Raw genomic sequence first — 21,443 nt, 5'->3', positions numbered from 1 at the left:
TGGAATTAACGTTCAATAACCGTGTCTTGCAGACTTTTGTGAAAACGAATCCGCAACCCTCAGTTTTTGAGAAATTCGATTTTGAAAACAAATGCTAATTTTCAACTTTGAACACCTTTTGTGGTCAAACAGTAATAGTTATTCGGTTGTTTATTCCGTCGAATTACTCTTTGAACACTTGCGAACAAAACGATATAAGTTATTATTGGATTATAAACATTTGAATATGTTCAAGCAACGATGAAATGGAAAAGGACACCCGAATTGCACCAATTTTACAGATGTCTTTCTATATATTTAAAGAAGTAAGGGTCTAGGAAAAAATCTGACTACTCCACGCGATGCAGCAGACATTTTTCCTACGGAAACCATCAGCAGAAGTTGTAAAACACTTTTTGTTTATAATACAGAAACGAAAGAGTTTGGCAAAACGTGCGGCGCCGACAGTGGTAGTCAATGGCGCGTGGGCCGCTCAGCGTCACAGAATCGCGTGACTACCACTGTCCGCGCCGCACGTTTTGCTAAACTCTTTCATTTCTGTATTGTAAACAAAGAATGTTTTACCACTTCTGCTGACGGTTTCCAGAGGAAAAATGTCGGATGCATCGCGTGGAGTAGTTAAATTTTCTCCTAGACCCTTAGTTTTGGAAATAAATTGAAAGATATCTTCAAAAATGAGTGCACTTAGGGTGTACTTTTCCTTTTGATCGATGTTTGAACATATTTAAATGTTTATAATTCAATAATAACTTATATCGTCGTGTTCGCAAGGGTTCATAGAATAATTTGACGGAGCAAAAAAAATTGAAAAGTTGAAAATTTGCATTTTTTTTTCAAAATCGAATTTCTTGAAAACTGAGGGTGGTGGCGACGAACGGTTTGCGGATTCGTTTTTACTACACAAAAATCTATAAGAAACGGCTATTGAATGTTACAGAACAGAAAAAAAGTTCAATTTTGTTACACAGTGTTATTATTCAATTAACTTGAGTTATTATCGAATTTTGAATCCGATGACTTCGATGACGAAGAAAATCAGGATTTTGAGTTTCTAGTCGTTAACGAATATACTAAGTTAACCAATATAATAAGGTAACAAATATAAGAAGTTAACAAATATAATACGTTAACAAATATAATACGTTAACAAATATAATAAGTTAACAAATATAATACGTTAACAAATATAATAAGTTAACAAATATAATAAGTTAACAAATATAACAAGTTAACAAATATAACAAGTTAACAAATATAATACGTTAACAAATATAATACGTTAACAAATATAATACGTTAACAAATACAATAAGTTAACAAATATAAAAAGTTAACAAATATAATAAGTTAACAAATATAATAAGTTAACAAATATAATAAGTTAACAAATATAATAAGTTAACAAATATAATAACTTAACAAATATAATAAGTTAACAAATATAATAACTTAACAAATATAATAACTTAACAAATATAATAACTTAACAAATATAATAACTTAACAAATATAATAACTTAACAAATATAATAAGTTAACAAATATAATAACTTAACAAATATAACAAATATAAAGACCTTAACACCACACCTACCCTCATCAACACACTTTCTTTTGGTTCAGCAGCAAAATTTACGAGCGCGTGACATTTAACGCTCAGTCTAACATCCACGTCCCCAAAAGACGACAACTTCGACCAAGGAATACACGAGTCACAGGTGACCCAGGCCCCTACGACACCTAACATCTTCCAAATACACTTTACACGTTACTAATCATCCTGCAGCGGTTTGCCAGGACACCCACCATTGTTTCTCACAGAAAAAGGAAACTTCGCCATACTCTCTCGTTTAAACGGCAAAAAGTCTCGCGGGGAAAGTCCCCCAGACCCGCGGGCACGTTAAGACATCGCACCGGCGAACGACGTCCGAGTAAACCCACACAACCTCGCCCCTCCGAGCCGACGGAAGTGGCGAAACGCCGTTCGATCGCGCCCGACCGATCAAGCGAGAAGCCGTTTTCGTCGCGCTGCCGCCCGCCCGGCTATCCGCCGTGAAAAGTGAAAATCTTGGCGTGAAATTGGCCACGGTCCGCTACCTGTTCCATTGTCGCGATCCTCGATGAACAATAGCGGCCCCCGCGCACCGTATCGATTCGCGAAATTGCGAGTCTTCGCGCGGCAGGAAGCCAGACGCCGCTATCGAATTTCTTGGCTGCGTTTTGTTAGACGAGCAACTTGTTTCCTACGACGAAGGAGGACGTTAATTAACTCCAGTGGAATCCTTCGACTTCTCGTGGAAGATCTTGCGCCACGAATAGCGGCGAAATTTTCGGCGGGGGTGAATCGATCCGCTTCCACGAATTACAAATCATCCTGATAAGCATTTGTACACCGATGTCTGTATCTTCGATATTTTTGCGAAGTTCCGTTCCAAATTTTCAGGAAACATTCATGACATATCGAATACTAAACATTTGGAAAAAATTGTGTTTGTATCTTTTGGCATATCTCGGTATATGCCCAGACCTAACCCAGACCCTCTTAAATGTTTAAAAAATAGTCCACGAAAATAAAAATTACAATTTTGTTTGCTTTCGTAAATAAAAACTGTCCGAGAAGGATTTAAACCTTCAAAATTAGAAAAAAATTGTTTTTTTACTTTTTTGGAGTTTTTTCGAAAATAGTTTGTCGCGCGAGAAAAAGTAATAGAACATAAAAGATGCTCCCTGTCTGAATCAACAATATTTGTTTTGCATATTTTTTTATGTAATTAATTATTATGTAATAATTATTTAATAATTATTTAAATGTTCAAGGGCCCTGAGGCACCATTTCCCATTATCCCATCGGGCTCAAACTTTACACAGATTTTTTTTTATTATTTGGAACTATTCTGGGGGTGCCACGTAGAAAATTCAAAAGTCGAAAATAAGAGCCACCCTAGTGTATACACTAGCGCTTAAACATAAGTATTAGGGCAGCTGCTGAATTTGCATAAAACGTGATATTTGGTACAGATCGAATACTAATCACAGCTTTTAATCTAAAATATCAAATAAATTAAAATTTGTTAGACTTCTTCAAGAAAATTTGCAACAATTTTCAGAATTATTCCGCACAGAGTAGGTGCCCTAAATCTTATGATCGAAAGTGTATGTATACCTTTTTACTTTTACGTGTAAATATATGTAAGCCAAACAGCACCTGTATGTCATTGTATTCGTTAATTGGAAGCCTGTCTCATAATCTTCATTTACGTCGGTTGTTACACAGCTAATTGGCAGCAAATGATCGTCGAGATTTTTCGAGTGTTTCTGTCACGTCTCCTTCTAATATTATGGGGACTGGCTGATGTCACTTCTCAGAGTAATGCTTCGCATAGGTCTTCCTTCGGGGAACGGTTTTAGGATGACGTTGAAGGGTGAGCAGAGAAACTGCAGCCGTAACAGGGTCAGTCGTCGAATCGAATGAAATTTCTGGGATGAGGCCAAGATTGCGCCTAGGGGTAGTTAAAGGAGACTGTTCGCAGGGTAATGGCGCGCAGGTCGTAGGAGGAAAAACGTCAGAATCGTTTCGTGACGCGTGGCTCGGTGCACCCTCTTACCCGCCTGCAAATTAATTCGTCCGAGTGATTCGGGATCCCTCTTTCTTTACGTTGCTCCACTCCCACGCGCCGTGCCTCACTCTGGTTCACTGCTTCTTATACTATTTAATTCCTTTAATTCAGTGGTTCCCAACGCAGGAGGGTCGCGAAGTGTTTTCTGGGGGGGGTGGGTGGCCGCGGTTATTTTTAGTTGAGGATTTTTAGCGCTTATTTATTCGCATACGGTTATATTACCATATTTTATTATTGATACAACACTAATTTTTCGTAAATGAAAATTAGAAAAAGCTGGTGATCCTGATGCAGGCACCAATCATCACACTAAATAAGATAATTAAATATTATATTATATTAAAAATATAATATAAGTATAATGTAATATAAATATTATACATAGGTATATTGAAAATATAATATTTGTATTAAATATTATTAGCCCCACCCCGTATAAGGTAGGGTAAATTTAGTAAGGTAAAGAAAAAACATTTAAAAAAAGGTATTTCAGAATTCTTACTTAATAATATTTATATTAAATATATTTATATTAATATATTTATATTAATAATATTAAATATATTTATATTAAATATTATTAAGTAAGAATTCTGAAATACCTTTTTTTAAATGTTTTTTCTTTACCCTACTAAATTTACCCTACCTTATACGGGGTGGGGCTCGCAGATTATTGGAATATTAGAAAAGCCTAAGAAGTGTCTGCCGCTCATTCCGCAAAGTATCATCAAATATTTTAATTTAAAAGAGTCAAAGCAATTTCGAAATTAATTCAATATGGCAACTCACACGAGTTATTGCTAATTCGCTATATGAAGAATAAGCGAATTGTCTTTAAAGTGGTTTCAAGCCTCCGTGTTTAAACCTTTCCCCATTTACTTCCCTCAAAATTTGCCACTTTCCAAAATTTGCCACCCCCTGCTATAGCCTACTTAGCCTCCACACAAACCTACCCCCTGGCAAACACATCCTTGCATAAAATTTGATTGATGACTAAACTTGAATAAAATTAATTGTTCTTCAGGAAGGCAAATCAGCTTTGGCAGTGCACACCGCTTATCAAACGATCGTTTTCTCGTCGTTATCTTTTATGAAAGCTCGCCCCGTAATCTTCTAATTCCTCCCGCCCCTCTTTCGACCAGTACTTCGCGCGGCCGGGGAATAGTAAAAGGCAGATTTCATCCCGAATCACACTAAATCCACGTTGATTCCGCTTTAAAGCGAGGCAGAAAGCCCGCTGCACAAAGCGTCCGGCCGCCCTTCCCCTCGGCTTCGGCTCGTAAATAATTGCCCCTCCGCGATGCCATAAACAAAAACAATAACGCGATTGAAAATAAATTGTGCAATTACAATCGCGCCGTGTACTCGTCGATTATTCCGTTCGAGGTTATTTGCAGCGTGTGCCCGCGCCATATTGATCGGAATTAATACCGTCACGTTAATGCCGCGAGACAAAGCGGCAGAAGAGGAGGCGGGAGGCGCGCCGAGCAGTTCGATAATAAACAAAGGAATCAAAGCGGCGCGCGATTGCAAAACGACGCCGATTTGTCGCCCGCCGGAGGCGCGAATAATCGCCCGGAAGGATCGCGAAAAAACCGTCGAGTCGCATGGATCTTCGTCGAAAGTGGGACAATTACAAAAGAGAAATCTGCCGATGTTCTTACGATTGCGCGGCAGCCGTTGCGCTTTTGCTCGGCCGACAGTTTAATTAGAATTTTTCTACGCGATTCTATAGAAAGCCGCGTAGCAAAGCAACGATCGTCCGCCGATTTTTCGATCGGCTTCGACTGTCCGCAAGGTAGCACTGCTACCCGCACTTCTTTCGACGCGAAACCGCATCGCGCTCGCTGGCCGGCCGTCGTAAAAACCGATCGTTCTGATATGTCGTTTTCTTCAGCGCGCGATTTCACGCGCGAAAATACGAGATCTCCGTATTGCGCAAGGCCGGGAATCGTAAAAGGAAATCACCCACGTTTCTGGCCAGATCACCGCGACAGAGCCACGTAACGCGGCGCGCGACGTTTTTCCACTGATTGTTACAGAGGCGAGAGTCTATGGCAGGGGGGGGGGGGAAAGGGAAATGGAGGCAATTGGAGAGAGCTGGGAACTTGAGGAACTTCGTTTCACTGGTGATTTCTTCAACGAAGAATTCAGGGAGGAAGGAAGGAATGGTGGAAATGACGAAGGAGATGATAACGGTACTAGCCGCTGTTGCTGTTAAAGTATGGATAGGATGGCGTGAAACGCCGTCGAATAAAAATAAAGTATGGCCACTGGCCAGTAAAAAGAGGAAGCGCCGCAATGAAAAGGATACTGTACAAATTGGCTCGGTTGCGGTGGTACCTAGTTTTCTAGTTGCGGATTAAATACCAGCCCTAATTACCTGGTTTCGTTAAGGGGTCTCCAGACGCTGATGCATATTGCATGGAACGTTGATACATGCTTCATGATGTAGGTTTCATGAAACTGCAGTCTTGCTCACCAGCCAGAAGGCTGAGTGAATGGTTCAAGATGCATGTTTCACTGCAACATGTATCAGCACTAGGGTGGCCCTTATTTTCAACATGCGATTTCTTTTTTTTTTTCATTGATGAATTCTAAAGTTTAAGGCCTGGTCGGCACCCTTTTCTGTTTTCCGATGCAATAATCTTTTTCAGGGATTTTTTTTATGAAATGGAACCATATTAGGGGGTGAGAGCAAAGAAATATAAAAAAAATCAGCATGTATAAATAAGGATCATCCTCATCAGCACCTGGAGGTCCCTTTAGTTTCTGTTGTCATGCAATGATAGTGAGACGTTCTAGTTTCCTCGACGATGACACGATCCTTAGCCATCTGTGGCTACGACCCCTTAGGCCCGCTCCACACCATCCGGTCTCGATCAAAATCATATCCGTGAGCGTCAACACTAACAAGTCGGACGGGTGTGGACGCTCAGGGATGTGATTTTGATCGGGACCGGATCGATAGTGTGGATCTGGCCTTAGAGTCCTCTCATCTATGGCCATCCTCTCATCTGTCCCAACATCTTAAAGTCTTCTAAATCCTCGCGCAAGAATTGCATTTAATATTCCAATCAAGAATTAGGTAGTAATAGACGTACTGCATTTATTTTCACGAAAGAGGAAAATTCACGAGAACGTCGGTCCCAAAGCTCGGGCCCGGCGGTCTCCACCATTTTGAGACCCCGCGTGGATCTCCGCCATTTTAAACTACCCAGCGCCACTTGCGATAGCCATGTAACTACAAGAGGCTGTGGGAAAGAGAGGAGGAGGTGAAGCTTACGCAATGTTCCTCGATTAAACCAGCGTGGCTTCGGGGTGCTTTGCGATCCAGGCGGTCGATCAGGCCGAGTGGCGATCTTGTGCAACCGGCAGAGAAAGGAGGAAGCACGATCGAGCGGTAGATCGACCGCGGGACCGGCGTCGGTCTGGTCTGACGTCGTTGGTCCCTCGACTGGACGCGTGAGCTCCTCCTAATCGCTGTGAAATTGTCATATCATTCGTGAACGGTTTTCTAAGACGAGAAACCAACCGATATAATTGCCTGGTAGGCGACTCAAGTGGCAGTTCAGTCTTCGTCCACCGGCGAGACATGCTAACCCGCGGATCGTCCGTAGCAACATTGTTGCTCCTCTTTCTTCATGCGGTAACGTAACATTTTTACTGACTCTTCGAACTTTTAGAGCTGCATTTGTTGCTGCATCGTTGCTGAGGGATATTTCGAATAGAATATTCATTGGGACTGATGCTTTGCAACGACATCTATTTATTATTGTGGCATTAAGTGAATGCGATATTAAAATGGGTACCTTCAATTCATCTTCACTTCGATAGTTGGCTTATCTTGTGCCCGTGGAATTTTCTGAGTGTCCTTTGATAGTTGTGTTAAGAGTAGGCAATGAGAAATGCCCTGGAAGTGAAGAGTTCAACATGGAAAGGCTTTTATCGCTGCTTGCTTATTTGTTCCTAGAACCGTTTTGAGTAGCAATCTGTTGAAATTTCTCACAGACGACGAGATTGGCTACGGTGAACGCGCGACTCGTGAGAACGGGGAGAGACGTATCTGCAAATGATAGGGCAACTGCGCAGCAGATCGTCCCAGGGGAGACGATCATCCTAAACAATAACCGTGACAAACGAGCGACAGGATTTCAGCTCGCTCACAGTCCTGCAGGGATCAATAACGAGATTCTGTCGCTCGTGGACGGTCGAGGCGATGCTCAAGAGAAGAATACCGTTCAATCCACTTATGATCAACAAGTGGATCAGTCGGAGATGGTGGCCGTCAACGCGGGTGACATCAAGGACTTGGAGAACATCGAGCACGCCCTGTCTATCGTCGATTACGAACCCCAGAAGATCAAGAAGAAGAAGAAAAGGAAGATTGCGGGAGCTTCTGACGACAATTCTGGTAATCGAATTTAAAATATCCCATGTGTAGGTTCTGCGATTAGAGTGTCGTTGAGACATAGGATTCCTTCTTTGCTAATGGTTTCAGAGACCTTCTGAAGCTCCTAAACACGCCAATTCACTCGAGATTATCATATAATATCGAGATAGGTTTAAAAATATAAGCCTGGTCTTTCAGACTCCGCAGCATCCAGCAGCGAGAACGCAGCCCTATCAGCCCCAGACGGTGGCGACACCTACTACGAGGTGTCACGAGCAGGCCAACCAAAGACGATTATAGTCACCCCTCAGTATTACTCAAGAACTGGTCACGAAGTCCCAAAGTCTCTAGACAGTGCGCCAAAGCCGAGGTCGAGTTCAAGGTTCCCCAAGAATCGTGCACCACTGACACCTCAGGGTTCTTCGCTACCAGAGGAGCCAAGACTCGAGAACGCGCCCGCTTCAAGAGTCACCCATCTGCACAGACCATACCCTGCTTTGTCAGGAGAAGCAAGGAAGTCGAAACACTTCGTCGACCAAGTTGCCACAACCACTCCTTCCAGTGAGGCTTACTCCACTAGGGCGAGTAGAAGGAGGAAGAGTCGCCAGCGTGTGGCGGAGAAAGCCTCGAATCAGCCAGCCACGAACCAACCGGAGGACGTCATCAACGATTACGCTGCTAGCGGTGTCAGAGCTCGAAACGCTGAAGGAAGGAGCAAGTCCAGGCGTTCTGGACTGCTGGCCAAGTACGACGTCGCTCCAAGGCCGTTCGCCAGGTCGCAGGCACCTAGGGGCAACCTGGAAAACGGTTTAGAGAAGCTGCGGGATGGGGGTGCAGCATCGAACCGCGGGTCTAGCAGCAGGAACACCCATCCTAATGCACTGAAGAGCAGCGAAGGGGAGTCTGACGGTGTCTACTCCACCAGGAGTCCGCTGTATGGCTTGAATAGGAAGCTGTACGAGAAGAAGGACATCAGGAAGAGCCCCGCCGTGCAGGTGAACGTGAACAGTAGCCCTGCGTCCTTCTCAGAGAGACCTAAACTGGCGGAGTACCAAGAGGCGGGCGAAGACAGGCCCCTCCCTCCATATAAGCCTCAGCAGACAGTCCAACAGCACACATATACAGAGGACCTAAGCTTGAAAGCCAAATCTGTGCAGCCTGTCTTCGCGACTAACCCAGAGCTAGCCTCAAAAGTCCCGCCAGCCACTCCTTCGAGCCTGGACGTCTACCAAACTATAAAACCCCCCGTGGTTACAGTGTACTCAACTAGCTCAGTATCGTCTACAGCGCTGCCCTACGCGTCGCCAAGTCCCTACGCGCCTAATTTGCTCTTCTACCCCCCTGTGGTGTCGACTCTGGCACCTGTGGAGCGTTTCGAAGGCGACACCGTGCACCCGTGGACTACCCAGGTCAAGTCTCAGCTGAAACAGAGGGACGTGGGGGCGGGTGAAGGCGAACAGAAAGCTGACGAGATAGCTGTGGATGGAGTGGCCGAGGCTACTAATTTCAGTAGCGAGGAGGGCGATGTGTCGATGGTGGACAAAGGAAAATACGAGATTGGCGGAACGCCTGGCGAGGAGCACCGCGGACAGGGTGGAGGCAGTGAGCATGCTAGTTATGAGCATGCGAGGTTTGAGGGAAATGGACGTGGAGGCAATGGACATGATCAGCAGGATGACGAGACTTATGAACAGGGGAAGAGCGATGCTCTTGGGGAAAGCTCAGATAAAAGCACGCATCAGTCCTCGCACGAGGATGAGCCTCACCAGGGCCTAACAGAGGGCGCTGGCGGTGATGGTGGTAAGGGAAACGAAGGTGGTGGCGGCAAATTCGAAAAGGCCGAGGGCGCTGTTCGTGAGGAGGGACACGAGGACACGGAGGGTGAAAAGGGACAGAAGGTAAATTATTAATTGGGATAAGGTAACAGGCTTTTCTTAGTACAGGCTGACTGATGTTCCGTGATTGTATTCAGGTTTCTAAGTCGCTTGATGTTACAGGGTGGTCCGTTATTGTTGTTACCATTTGCATATTTCTGACACTGTGAATGTTGAAGTAAGGATTCTTTTAAAAAAGATTATTATATGGTTTATTTTATATAGCGTTAGTGGTTTTAGGACGTAACAGGAGTTTGTGTTCTACGTTACTGGCAACAGCGGCACTGTTGCCAATATGGGGTTGAAATGATTGTCGCGAAGGGGTCAGTTTGCACGTATCTTCGTGTTTTCCGTAGGGCTACAAGAGCTGGCACGAGCACGAGAAAGCCAATAAGGGCCACCACGACAAGGAACGTAAGAGCAATTATTACGACGAGGAGGACGGCAAGGCGAATGAAGACAAAGAGGAGGGTGGATATCACGAGGAGCATCAGAAGGGCGAGATGGGGGAGAAGAAGGCGGAATTCGACGAGAAGGGTGAACACCAAAAGGGATACAGCACGAAAGGGCAACACTTTGTGCACAAAAAGGTGAGAGAAAGATGGGCCAATCAACCTGAATGGAATCCGCTAAGATGTTTCGTTCGCTTGCTAACAATAAAAACAGTTTATCCTGCTAGAAAAAAAATCTAGAATGATTTGTCCAAAAGTCACTCTAAAAATTCACAGCCACCACGTACCTAATTTTCAAATTCGACAAGTGAAGAATCACGATCTCCAAAGTTAAAGTTCAAACCTCCCCAAATTCAAATTTCAAATGCTGAGACTGTAAGTTCCAAATGTAGAGGTGGAAAATTCAGAAGTAAAAACTCCAAGTCCTGAATTTAAATTCCAACCGTCCTGAGTTTGAGATATCAGAGAATAAGGATTTACGTTGAACCTCGTTGATTTTCGTTCCAGGACGAGTTCGAGAAGCGAACCGAGTTCTTCGACGAGTCCCACGACGAAGACGACCACGAGAAGAATGGCGAGTTCTATCAAGAGCACGAGATGTCGAAGGGCGGCCACGAGAAGGTGAGCCACCACGACGAGGCGGACCACGAAGAGAGGTACGGCAAAGCAAGCAAGCACGAGAAGGGTGGGCACCACCACGACAACAAAGGTCACAAGATCAGCGCGGGCCATGACCGCCACTATGATCACGAAAACACGCATGGAAACAAGAAGAGTCATCACGACGGAAAGAAGTGGGCGTACAAGGAGGGCGACAATGGAGATGCGGGAAAAGATCACAAGTCTGGCCATTGACCTAATTTCACTGGCTATTTACACAAGTTCTTATACAATTTTTATCAAGGACCAATTAGCTAGTAGCATTATCATCATCGTCGAGTCTTATAGAGCCTTAAGCAGCCACTTCTATGCGTCTGCAATCAGGTCTAGCCAGTTCAGTATAGGAAGAGGGCAATTGATACTCAGGTGGGGCCAGATTTACAGAAGCTAAAGGGTCTAAAACCACTCAAAGAGACGTAATTCGCGGTGGCACCAGGGAGATTCTGATTCCTCGTTCGAAAATACATCGAAATCGTGGAATACACTTTTATCGTACGACGCATCATTCTCGAGAAAATTCAGCTTGGATGTACTTGCAGCGCGTGCGCGCTACGACATCGATGTCGTTTTCCTCGAGGACGAAGGACCGAACGAAGAAACCTCATTCCACACCTTCGACTTGTTTCTTTGAAGAGGAATCACTCCTCACGGTTTGCACCGCGGGTTGCAGCCGGAATAGTGATACTTCGTTAGGATAGTTTGTAAATACAAGGTGTACTACAGGTTTTTAATCACGCCGTTCGTCGAAATATTGTTACTTGTTGAAATAAACGGAACACTCGAGAACAGCGAGTCCCATCGCCACTGGCGGATACGCGGGAAATTCAATTTCATTAGCTTAGCTGGCAGACATACGCGGCGATCTCGCGCGGTCGGATAAAATTCATTTGTTAAGTTCGTCTACCATTCCCTCTATGAGAACGAACGCGCCTGTAAAAAATGACCGTCTGCTTGAAATTGCACCGGGAAGGTCAGCATCATCCGCAACAGCGTAGCGCAGGAAGCTTTAAAAAGCAGCTATCGTTGCGTCAAGCGTCTGGAGCGGACGTATCTTTCCTGCAAATTGCCGAAGGCTGGGATATTCCGGGAAAGGAGTCCTCTACATTAATTTCAGTGGTGTATTCCCGACAGCCCAGGACGCGGTCTAAAAACGGTAGCCCCAGACACCGGGCTATTCAACGCGATCACTGTGACAGCTGATCTAAATTCAAACTGGGGAGAGCGTCCAACAAGGCAACGGAATATTTATTTATAATTTCAATTAAGCAACGACTCCATGACAGAGCGGTCCATCCTAGAGCTGATCAAGTACCCGGAAAAAGCAAGCCGAGCCTGGCTCGGCTTGGAATCCGAGTCCCGGATTGGTTCGGATTTCAAGCTACCCGAATATTCAAGTACTCGTACAGCCCTAGTCCATCCTCCAAACCCTGTCCTCCATCCTCTGCTACCTCACCGAACCGGCATTCTTATCGATCCACCAGGTTATTAGGCTCTCCAGCTGAGATCACGCCAACGATTCCAGCTGCGAGTGTCGCGGATGCCAGCGACAGGTGATTTACAATCGGCGGGCGATATCAGCGCCTTCGGGATATATAAGATAAAAGGCGGCGGTACCGTTCCAAGTGATTTACGCCAACGCCAGAGCTGCAGCTAATGGCGCGGATATTGCCGGCCATTAGTCGGTTTTCACGGGGCACGAGTCCGAGATGAGCCCCGTGTGAAGCGTGCAGCGTGTGCCGTCGGCCCTATCATCACGTATTACCCGCGGGACGCGTGCCTCCGCGATCACCTGCGTGAAATAAAAGAGACAAGGCGGTCGGGTGAAATGCTAATCGTACACGCGATAACTTCCTATCGATTCCAATCCAGCGCTGACGGTTCTCACGCCTCTGCCGACGCAATTATGGAGGCAACGTCGACGCCTGCGGCGCGATGCGTGCCGCGCGTGCTGAAGCATGTTGCGTCGGTCACGTGGCGACTGAATCTCACCTGGTCGAGGAAGAAAAGCTGATCCCTGGTCGGGGTCTCGGGTAACATTGCTGGGTTTCATGGAAATTTTAGTGCGCTGTGTCTTGTAGACCTGAGAAGATATCAGACTTGCGTGGTCTGCGGACTGAAACACTCGGCGAGCTCTTGTTTCAAGCTTTACGGGATATTTGAGGTGGTTGGTAGTTGGACATTTGTGACTGTTAATGTCTGATGATTCCTAGCTGGATTTTGCTTTGTTTTGGAAACTTATCCTGATGTTCTGCTGGCGTTAAAGACGACCTTACGTAGCGGGGAGTTATTCTCTATGGCATAGACTCTGTGCAGAGGGCGCCACTGTGGCGTCTTAAGGTAGGTTGTCTTATGCGCGACTGGACGCAAGGTCAAGAATTTCAAACACGATTTTCTCGAAAACGAAGCGCGATATGAGAAAAAGTTACTCTTCCTTTTCGACTTATAACAAGTAAATAAGTCGAGAAAAAGGAATAAAATTTTTTGATTTTGCGCTTCATTTTCGAGAAAATCGACTTTGAAGTTCTTGGTGTTGTGCCAAGTCGCGTATTGGAAACCTTCGTTTAAGTAACTCTGATATTTCGAATAGTGCAACCACGCTTCGCCGGAAGCCTCATAGGACACCTTGACTTTCCTTTTAATGGAATATAGGCAGTGTAGCGTAGCTGACTCGAAGAGGAATGTCCGTCAGCAGCTCATTTTCGCACGCGCTGCAGTATTGGCTGTTGTTTAATTATATCGCCCTCTTGCCACTTGAAATTTCGATATTTGCCTTTGCTATGACGTCCGCGAAAGTGGAGACTCGTGTACCCGTCTTGTTTGTCGAATCAGGCGCGATAAATTTTGGATACGGATGTTTGATCGCGCTATCGTTAATAGCAGGGAAATTATACTGGCTCGTGTAACTATCAGCGGATAGATTAGAATCTGTAACGTCATATGTTGACTAACAACCACACTGGCTTCGCCAACAAGACACCTTCAAACATCGCATCACCGATATTCACTTCGGTCCCTTCCGAATTATTTCAGGGGGAGACTTGTGTAAACAGGTGAAAATCGAGGTATTTTCGGGATTTTTTTTTAAAGAAAATTTTTAATCCATCTTTCTGAAACATTCAGGATAATACATCATTAGTAGAGTTCCCTATTTCACGTGTATTTAAAGACACTGGTACACGTGTACTAAATGTATCCGTACCTCAATCCGTGTATCTTTTAGTACACGGGTACCCGTACACTATTTAAATACACGTGAGTTTAGATACACGTGTGTTTATAAACACACGTATATTAACGTATCCGTATTTTGATTCGTCTGATTTCTAATACCTATGGGTATCCCAGACCTCTGAGGGAATGCGAAATTAATAAAATAATTAATGTATTCGCCCCGTTATTTAAGTCATTTCTTATTTAGTTAATTCCCGATTCTAATTTCAAATACACTGATACGGTAATACACGTGTATTTAGGTACATCTGTAGGTAAATGCACATGTATCTAAATACACGTGAAATACATAGTGCACGGGTATCTAAATACACGTGAAATACATAGTGCACGGGTATCTAAATACACGTGAAATACATAGTGCACGGGTATCTAAATACACGTGAAATACATAGTGCACGGGTATCTAAATACACGTGAAATAGTGCACGGGTATCTAAATACACGTGAAATAGTGTACGGGTATCTAAATACACGTGAAATAGTGCACGAGTATCTAAATACACGGGAAATACATAGTGCACGGGTATCTAAATACACGTGAAATAGTGCACGGGTATCTAAATACACGTGAAATACATAGTGCACGGGTATCTAAGTACACGTGAAATAGTGCACGGGTATCTAAATACACGTGAAATACATAGTGCACGGGTATCTAAATACACGTAAAATACATAGTGCACGGGTATCTAAATACACGTGAAATACATAGTGCACGGGTATCTAAATACACGTGAAATACATAGTGCACGGGTATCTAAATACACGTGAAATAGTGCACGGGTATCTAAATACACGTGAAATACATAGAGCACGGGTATCTAAATACACGTGAAATAGTGCACGGGTATCTGAATACACGTGAAATAGTGCACGGGTATCTAAATACACGTGAAATAGTGCACGGGTATCTAAATACACGTGAAATAGTGCACGGGTATCTAAATACACGTGAAATAGTGCACGGGTATCTAAATACACGTGCAATAGTGCACGGGTATCTAAATACACGTGAAATACATAGTGCACGGGTATCTAAATACACGTGAAATAGTGCACGGGTATCTGAATACACGTGAAATAGTGCACGGGTATCTAAATACACGTGAAATAGTGCACGGGTATCTAAATACACGTGAAATAGTGCACGGGTATCTAAATACACGTGAAATAGTGCACGGGTATCTAAATACACGTGAAATAGTGCACGAGTATCTAAATACACGGGAAATACATAGTGCACGGGTATCTAAATACACGTGAAATAGTGCACGGGTATCTAAATACACGTGAAATACATAGTGCACGGGTATCTAAATACACGTGAAATACATAGTGCACGGGTATCTAAATACACGTGAAATAGTGCACGGGTATCTAAATACACGTGAAATAGTGCACGAGTATCTAAATACACGGGAAATACATAGTGCACGGGTATCTAAATACACGTGAAATAGTGCACGGGTATCTAAATACACGGGAAATACATAGTGCACGGGTATCTAAATACACGTGAAATAGTGCACGGGTATCTAAATACACGTGAAATACATAGTGCACGGGTATCTAAATACACGTGAAATACATAGTGCACGGGTATCTAAATACACGTGAAATACATAGTGCACGGGTATCTAAATACACGTGAAATAGTGCACGGGTATCTAAATACTCGTGAAATACATAGTGCACGGGTATCTAAATACACGTGAAATAGTGCACGGGTATCTAAATACACGTGAAATACATAGTGCACGGGTATCTAAATACACGTGAAATAGTGCACGGGTATCTGAATACACGTGAAATAGTGCACGGGTATCTAAATACACGTGAAATAGTGCACGGGTATCTAAATACACGTGAAATAGTGCACGGGTATCTAAATACACGTGAAATACATAGTGCACGGGTATCTAAATACACGTGAAATACATAGTGCACGGGTATCTAAATACACGTGAAATAGTGCACGGATACCCGTGTAGTAAAAGATACACGGATTGAGGTACGGATCATATGTAATACACGTGTACATGTGTACACGTGTCTTTTTACTACACGTACTATACCATGGGTCTCTGATCATTAGATTAAGGTAAACAAGAAAAACCTTTTACAAAAAAGAATGGCAGTTTTGATTTGTGACAATTCTACGTCGAACTATATTTCCTATCATCGACGCCTCTTTTTGTTGCAGCAGTGCAATGAGCGCCACATCTAGATATCGAACCCCTACAGGAAGATGGATTTTTTGTTTCATGTCCTCGAATAACGAATAAATAACGCCCATAAAGTTTTTCTACCGCAAGTTGTATACTCTAAAAAAAAAACTTCCTAAAACTCACCTAATTTTTGAGCGATTTGATGTACCCTTAATCCACGCCACTAGGTACCTACCTATCGAACTGACACCACGCATCAATAGCAATTAATTCGATCCCCTCTTTTTGTATTCCCATTCACATTCGACGAGGGCAGATTAACACAAACGAGACACGATAAACGAGCTCCAGTTGCTCGTCCCGATAAAACGTTAATTACCTTCGACGCTTATGACAAATCCTTTGTGTGGCAATTGCATTTCACGGTTAATATATTAAATTCGCATTTACGCCGGCACGACGCAACACGTGTTAATTCACCGCGCACATATCTAACGCTGTAAAATTCATCGGCGCTGATCCATCGACGTGATAACCTTTGCAACGTTCATTAAAAGATCGCGGCTGCGGGAAATCGAGTTCTCGGGTGTCACCGAAGAACGCGATAGGGTAAACAGATATTTCCACGTGGGCGTGCTGCGGCACGAGTTCAACTTAACGGATGCCGTCGTAACAAGGAACGAACGGGGAGTGCATGAATTTAGCGATCTTCCCTTTCTCTGTTCGGGTTCCGCGAATCAAACGAATTTATCTCGAAACTTGCTCTCTTGGACGCGTCGCCGCGATCTTTTCATCGAAATGCGCGAATGTTTTTTTTTTTGCGCGGTGTCTAATTGTGAAATGAAGCCTCAGTGTCACCTTCGGAATATGGGACACTTACTTGCATCGTTCTTTTCTATCCCTCACTTCTCGCAGGAGCCGGTAATTAGATTAGAATTTGCACTCACTTTTAGCTGAAAAACCCGCGAGGGCAGACAATACAGAATCTTAAACCTATGTAAGATAGTGGAAATTTTCTCTGTGAAGTATTTGCGGATTTGAGCTTTCAAAGAATCTTTCTCTTTCATATACAAATCGACAGTGTAACATTTTCAGAATGTTCGGTTAAAATTTCGTAAAGAAATTCGAAATATTTTCGGAGTCACCGTTCTTTGAACTACCATGCACGTCCTAAAATGGTAAAAAATAGAATGGTTATGTACTATAGGGGTGTACGCATAAAGTGGGCTAGAATCATACAGGTATCAAAAATAGTTTTTGTTCCATCCACAAAAAACATAAAAAAAATACGCAGAAAATCCAGAGCCTTTTCTTTACAAGGCCGCTATTTTCTAACCACTGTTGATAAATCAGTAATTCTAGCCCACTTTGCGTGTACACCCCCATAGGAAACGATCATTTTTTTTTTATCATTTTAGAACCACTTTGTCGCAGAGGAAGACCTTCGCAGTGTTCTCACTGAGGCACAAACATTGCGACTTAAATCCGCACGTTTGTAATTATGTTTTGGAAATATGAAAATACAATTCTATACAGCAAGGAGTATTAGGGGGAGGCTTGACCTTAGGGGAGAGTTGAGCCGCTTTAAATATCTGCTTTAAATTTCGGTTGTCAAGCCATACCGTGCGAATTCTTTAGGAATTCGTCAGGAAAAAGTGCTTCTTCGTGTTCAGAGTGAAATACAAAGTAAAAGCTCAATTAAAGTATATAAGATAATTATTGTAATGTCTAAAGTTTGTGGCTACTTATTATAAACTAAAGCAAATTGTTCTTTTTTTTTCATTTGTTCCCGAGTTACTAGAGTATGGTCAAATCTCCCCACATGGTGGATAATATCTCCCAGCGCTCAGGGAGAGATGAGCCAAGTCTCATTTTTCATAAAATTTAATTTACTGCTTACATTTATTAACTCATTGAAATGATATAACCCTCAAATTATAGTCTGATAACAAGGCTTTACTGTGACATAAATATAAAATCGATGCATCTCATACCCCAGATTTCATGGACCTTCAAGTGAAAGGTGGTTCAACTCTCCCGGACTCCCCCTAAATATTTAACAAACAAAAGAACACATTAAAATCCGTACAATAGTTCCTGAAAAATTCATGAAAATAGGCTCTCTTGTTCGAACGGTAAATTAAAATGGTCCCTTTTAATACATAATCATTTGTAACACAAGCATCAGACGACTACCTAAAACAGGCGACAACTACAAAATCCATTAAAATATACTTCAGCGATTTTCTTTATCACGACACTTACAAGGAGAGTTTCCCAGGTGTTCGCCTCCGATAGCTATGATTTTTGGATATATTTTAGAGGGCCGAAAAATAAGATACACTTGTCTTCCTTTATTTGCAAGGTGAAACCACCCCTCAAAGTTCACAAGGGGTACAAAATTGTGTTGAGTAACATTTCATATGAAAAAAAAATCCAAAAACCAAAGCAATCAGAGACGCACACCCGAAAACCTTACAACTTTGAGGGGTGGTTTCACCCTCTATATACATATGAAAACGGACGCTATAAAAAAAACACGTATATCTTATTCTTCGGTCCTCTAAAACATACCAAAAAATCAAACTAATCGGAGGCGGACACCTGGGAAGCTCTCCTCGTTAGCGTGCGACCTAAGCTCTTTCATAATTTGCTGCCATCCGACCGAACAATCGCCCGGGAACATCGAATTGCAACAGTGGCGGGTTGGAAAAGCGCGATCGATTCGATCGAAACGGGGGGTCACGCGGGTAGTGGGATTCGTAAAAAAAAATGCGGGAACAATGGGGACACAGGGTCGAGCATATTATTGCGTCGGTTTACCCCGATTGTTGGATGGGTGGGGGTGTTCAATCAGAAATGCAATGTCGTGGGAAGCCCGCGTGAACGCCAATAGAGAGGGAACTCAATTTCGCGGGGAAACGCATCCGTGACGGGACACTGCGACTCGTACCGCATGCGAGGGAGAGAAAAATCGCGACGCAGGGATAGGGAGAGGTAAAAGGGTGGCTCGCGTCCCGCTTTGACGAGGGCGTGTAACGTTGGGGAAATATTATTACGCGATGATCGCGGAGCGTGCGTCCGTTTCCGTGGCCGGGATTTAAGGTATTTCCTCCCTCGCCCCTGACATTTTTCGTCTGCCGGGATTCACTAGTCCTCGCCCCTACCGCGCCGCCTCGAACGGCGTCCGGGTTACGTGACACGGTGAAATTAGTTTCGGGATGAACGAGAAAGGGTTGCTCGATTATCGAAGAGAAATATGGGCTGGAGGGCCACGTGCTTCGAGAGGTAATATGTGTTTCGGTCTAAAATAGCACTGTTAAGGGGTCATGCCTAGTCAGGCGGCCGAAAAGAGGCGAATATTTGTGATTTTTTTTTGAAGAAGCGGAAGCGTATAATTTTACAAAACTTTCTGCGTTTAAAAGAGCAACATTTAGAGAACATTTGGTAATTTTTTCGTGGAAAAATATTTACGTTTATAATAAAATAACACGCGACATCCAAGAAGCATTTTTAAAAATTTGGCTTTGCGGTGAGCACTGTCATTCGGAACCAGATTTTCTAAAATCAAAAAACAAAAAAGATTTCGTTAGTGTATTAATGTATCCTCAGGTTGACGGAGAGAATTTTCCGAAATATTAAGTTAAAACAACATGGCGGCTATTTAAAGTTGAAATCCTGATTTTTTCGCGTAATTTTTGCAGGAAAAAATCAGGATTTCAACTTTAAATAGCCGCCATTTCGTGCCATTAGTGCACACCGTACACATTAAGAGTGTGTCGCGTTTTTGGAGCTCCCAATGTGTCCGTGTAAAATCTTAGAGGATTTCGTTGGTATCGCTGATTAATTACCGCACTTTTAACTATACCGCCACACGGTAACGTATTTCCCGGCAACGCTGCCGGCGCTAGCCAGTGCGAAGCATTTAGTCGCGAAAGAGTTAAGGGCGGACATGCACCTAGAGATGTCTAAAATCTGACGTACATTTAGAATTTTTTTTTAAGAGAGTATTTATTGCACCCGTAACTTTTGTATTAATCCTGCCACATCTTTAGCTGTAATACTTAATTTTTGTATGTAAAAAAATTAGTTGTATACTACAGCTATAGGAGCTACTTCCAAAAGCGTCACTCGCTGCAGGGATTTGTGGTACCCACACACAACTAAACAGATTTTACATGAAAGCGACAAGCAAATTAGTTTCTTAAAATATATTATCAAATGCCGTTTTCACAGAGCCGATTTAAAGAAAGGTAATTATTAAAGAAGTGGCAAAACTCTAAATGAAACGAAGCCAAATCTTGAATTTTTATGCAATAAAGTAGAAACTATAAATTAAATAAAAACCAACCTGTCAAAAACTGCGCAATAGTGTATCATATAGCCATGAAAAATTGGGGGTAAATCGGTTGAATAGTTTTTTTATTAATCGTGGGTAGGGTAAAGGACCCAATTACTGACACCTAACCAATTACTGTCACCTTAAGTTATTTTACTTAAAATAACGAATAAATAAACGTTGTAAAGTCATACACAAAAAGAATTATGTAATTCAACCTATAATCTATACTATAGATTATATACTACAGTTTATTTATTCTTTATTTTAAATAAAATAACTTAAGGTCACAGTAATTGGTTAGGTGCCAGTAAATGGGTCCTTTACCTTATCTTTGATATTCCTACGAATTTCGGTCCCAAATTTTAGGGAAACATTCTTGACATTTCAAACACTAAAAATATCTATAAAAAAAAGAAAATCGGTGCTTTTTGTATATCTAGGTGTATGTCCCCTCTCAAGTCACATTAGAAATAGTCAAGTTTGATTAAAGCCTCGTTCGGTACGGAATATCTTCCCCGGATCGTCGCTAATTGGTCGTTGATCGTTCACCTCTCGGCGATCACTTGACGCATACCGTTGCATCATCCCCCGGCGAAATGAAAAGCAAACACCGCCGCCCCCGTCGGCCGACGTCCACGAGAGGCCATCTTGAAATTGTGTTTTTGTAGCGGCTCAATTAGCCGGGAAAAATCGCGCCGCGTTT

The 21,443-nt window shown here is 43.0% G+C and overlaps 1 protein-coding gene across 1 annotated transcript; it reads left to right on the top strand.

The window, feature by feature from the left end:
* The first annotated feature begins 7,518 nt into the window (after positions 1 to 7,518).
* On the top strand, positions 7,519 to 11,392 carry LOC143376005 (uncharacterized). Its single transcript, XM_076825786.1, has 5 exons — positions 7,519 to 7,536; positions 7,629 to 8,031; positions 8,209 to 9,908; positions 10,241 to 10,474; positions 10,844 to 11,392. The coding sequence occupies exons 1-5, from the start codon at positions 7,519 to 7,521 to the stop codon at positions 11,189 to 11,191; spliced, it is 2,703 nt and encodes a 900-aa protein (XP_076681901.1). The 3' UTR covers positions 11,192 to 11,392.
* Positions 11,393 to 21,443: the final 10,051 nt, after the last annotated feature.

The sequence above is a fragment of the Andrena cerasifolii genome, chromosome 13 (genome assembly GCF_050908995.1).
Source record: "Andrena cerasifolii isolate SP2316 chromosome 13, iyAndCera1_principal, whole genome shotgun sequence".
Taxonomy (NCBI): domain Eukaryota; kingdom Metazoa; phylum Arthropoda; class Insecta; order Hymenoptera; family Andrenidae; genus Andrena; species Andrena cerasifolii.
This window is presented reverse-complemented; position numbering and strand designations above follow the sequence as displayed.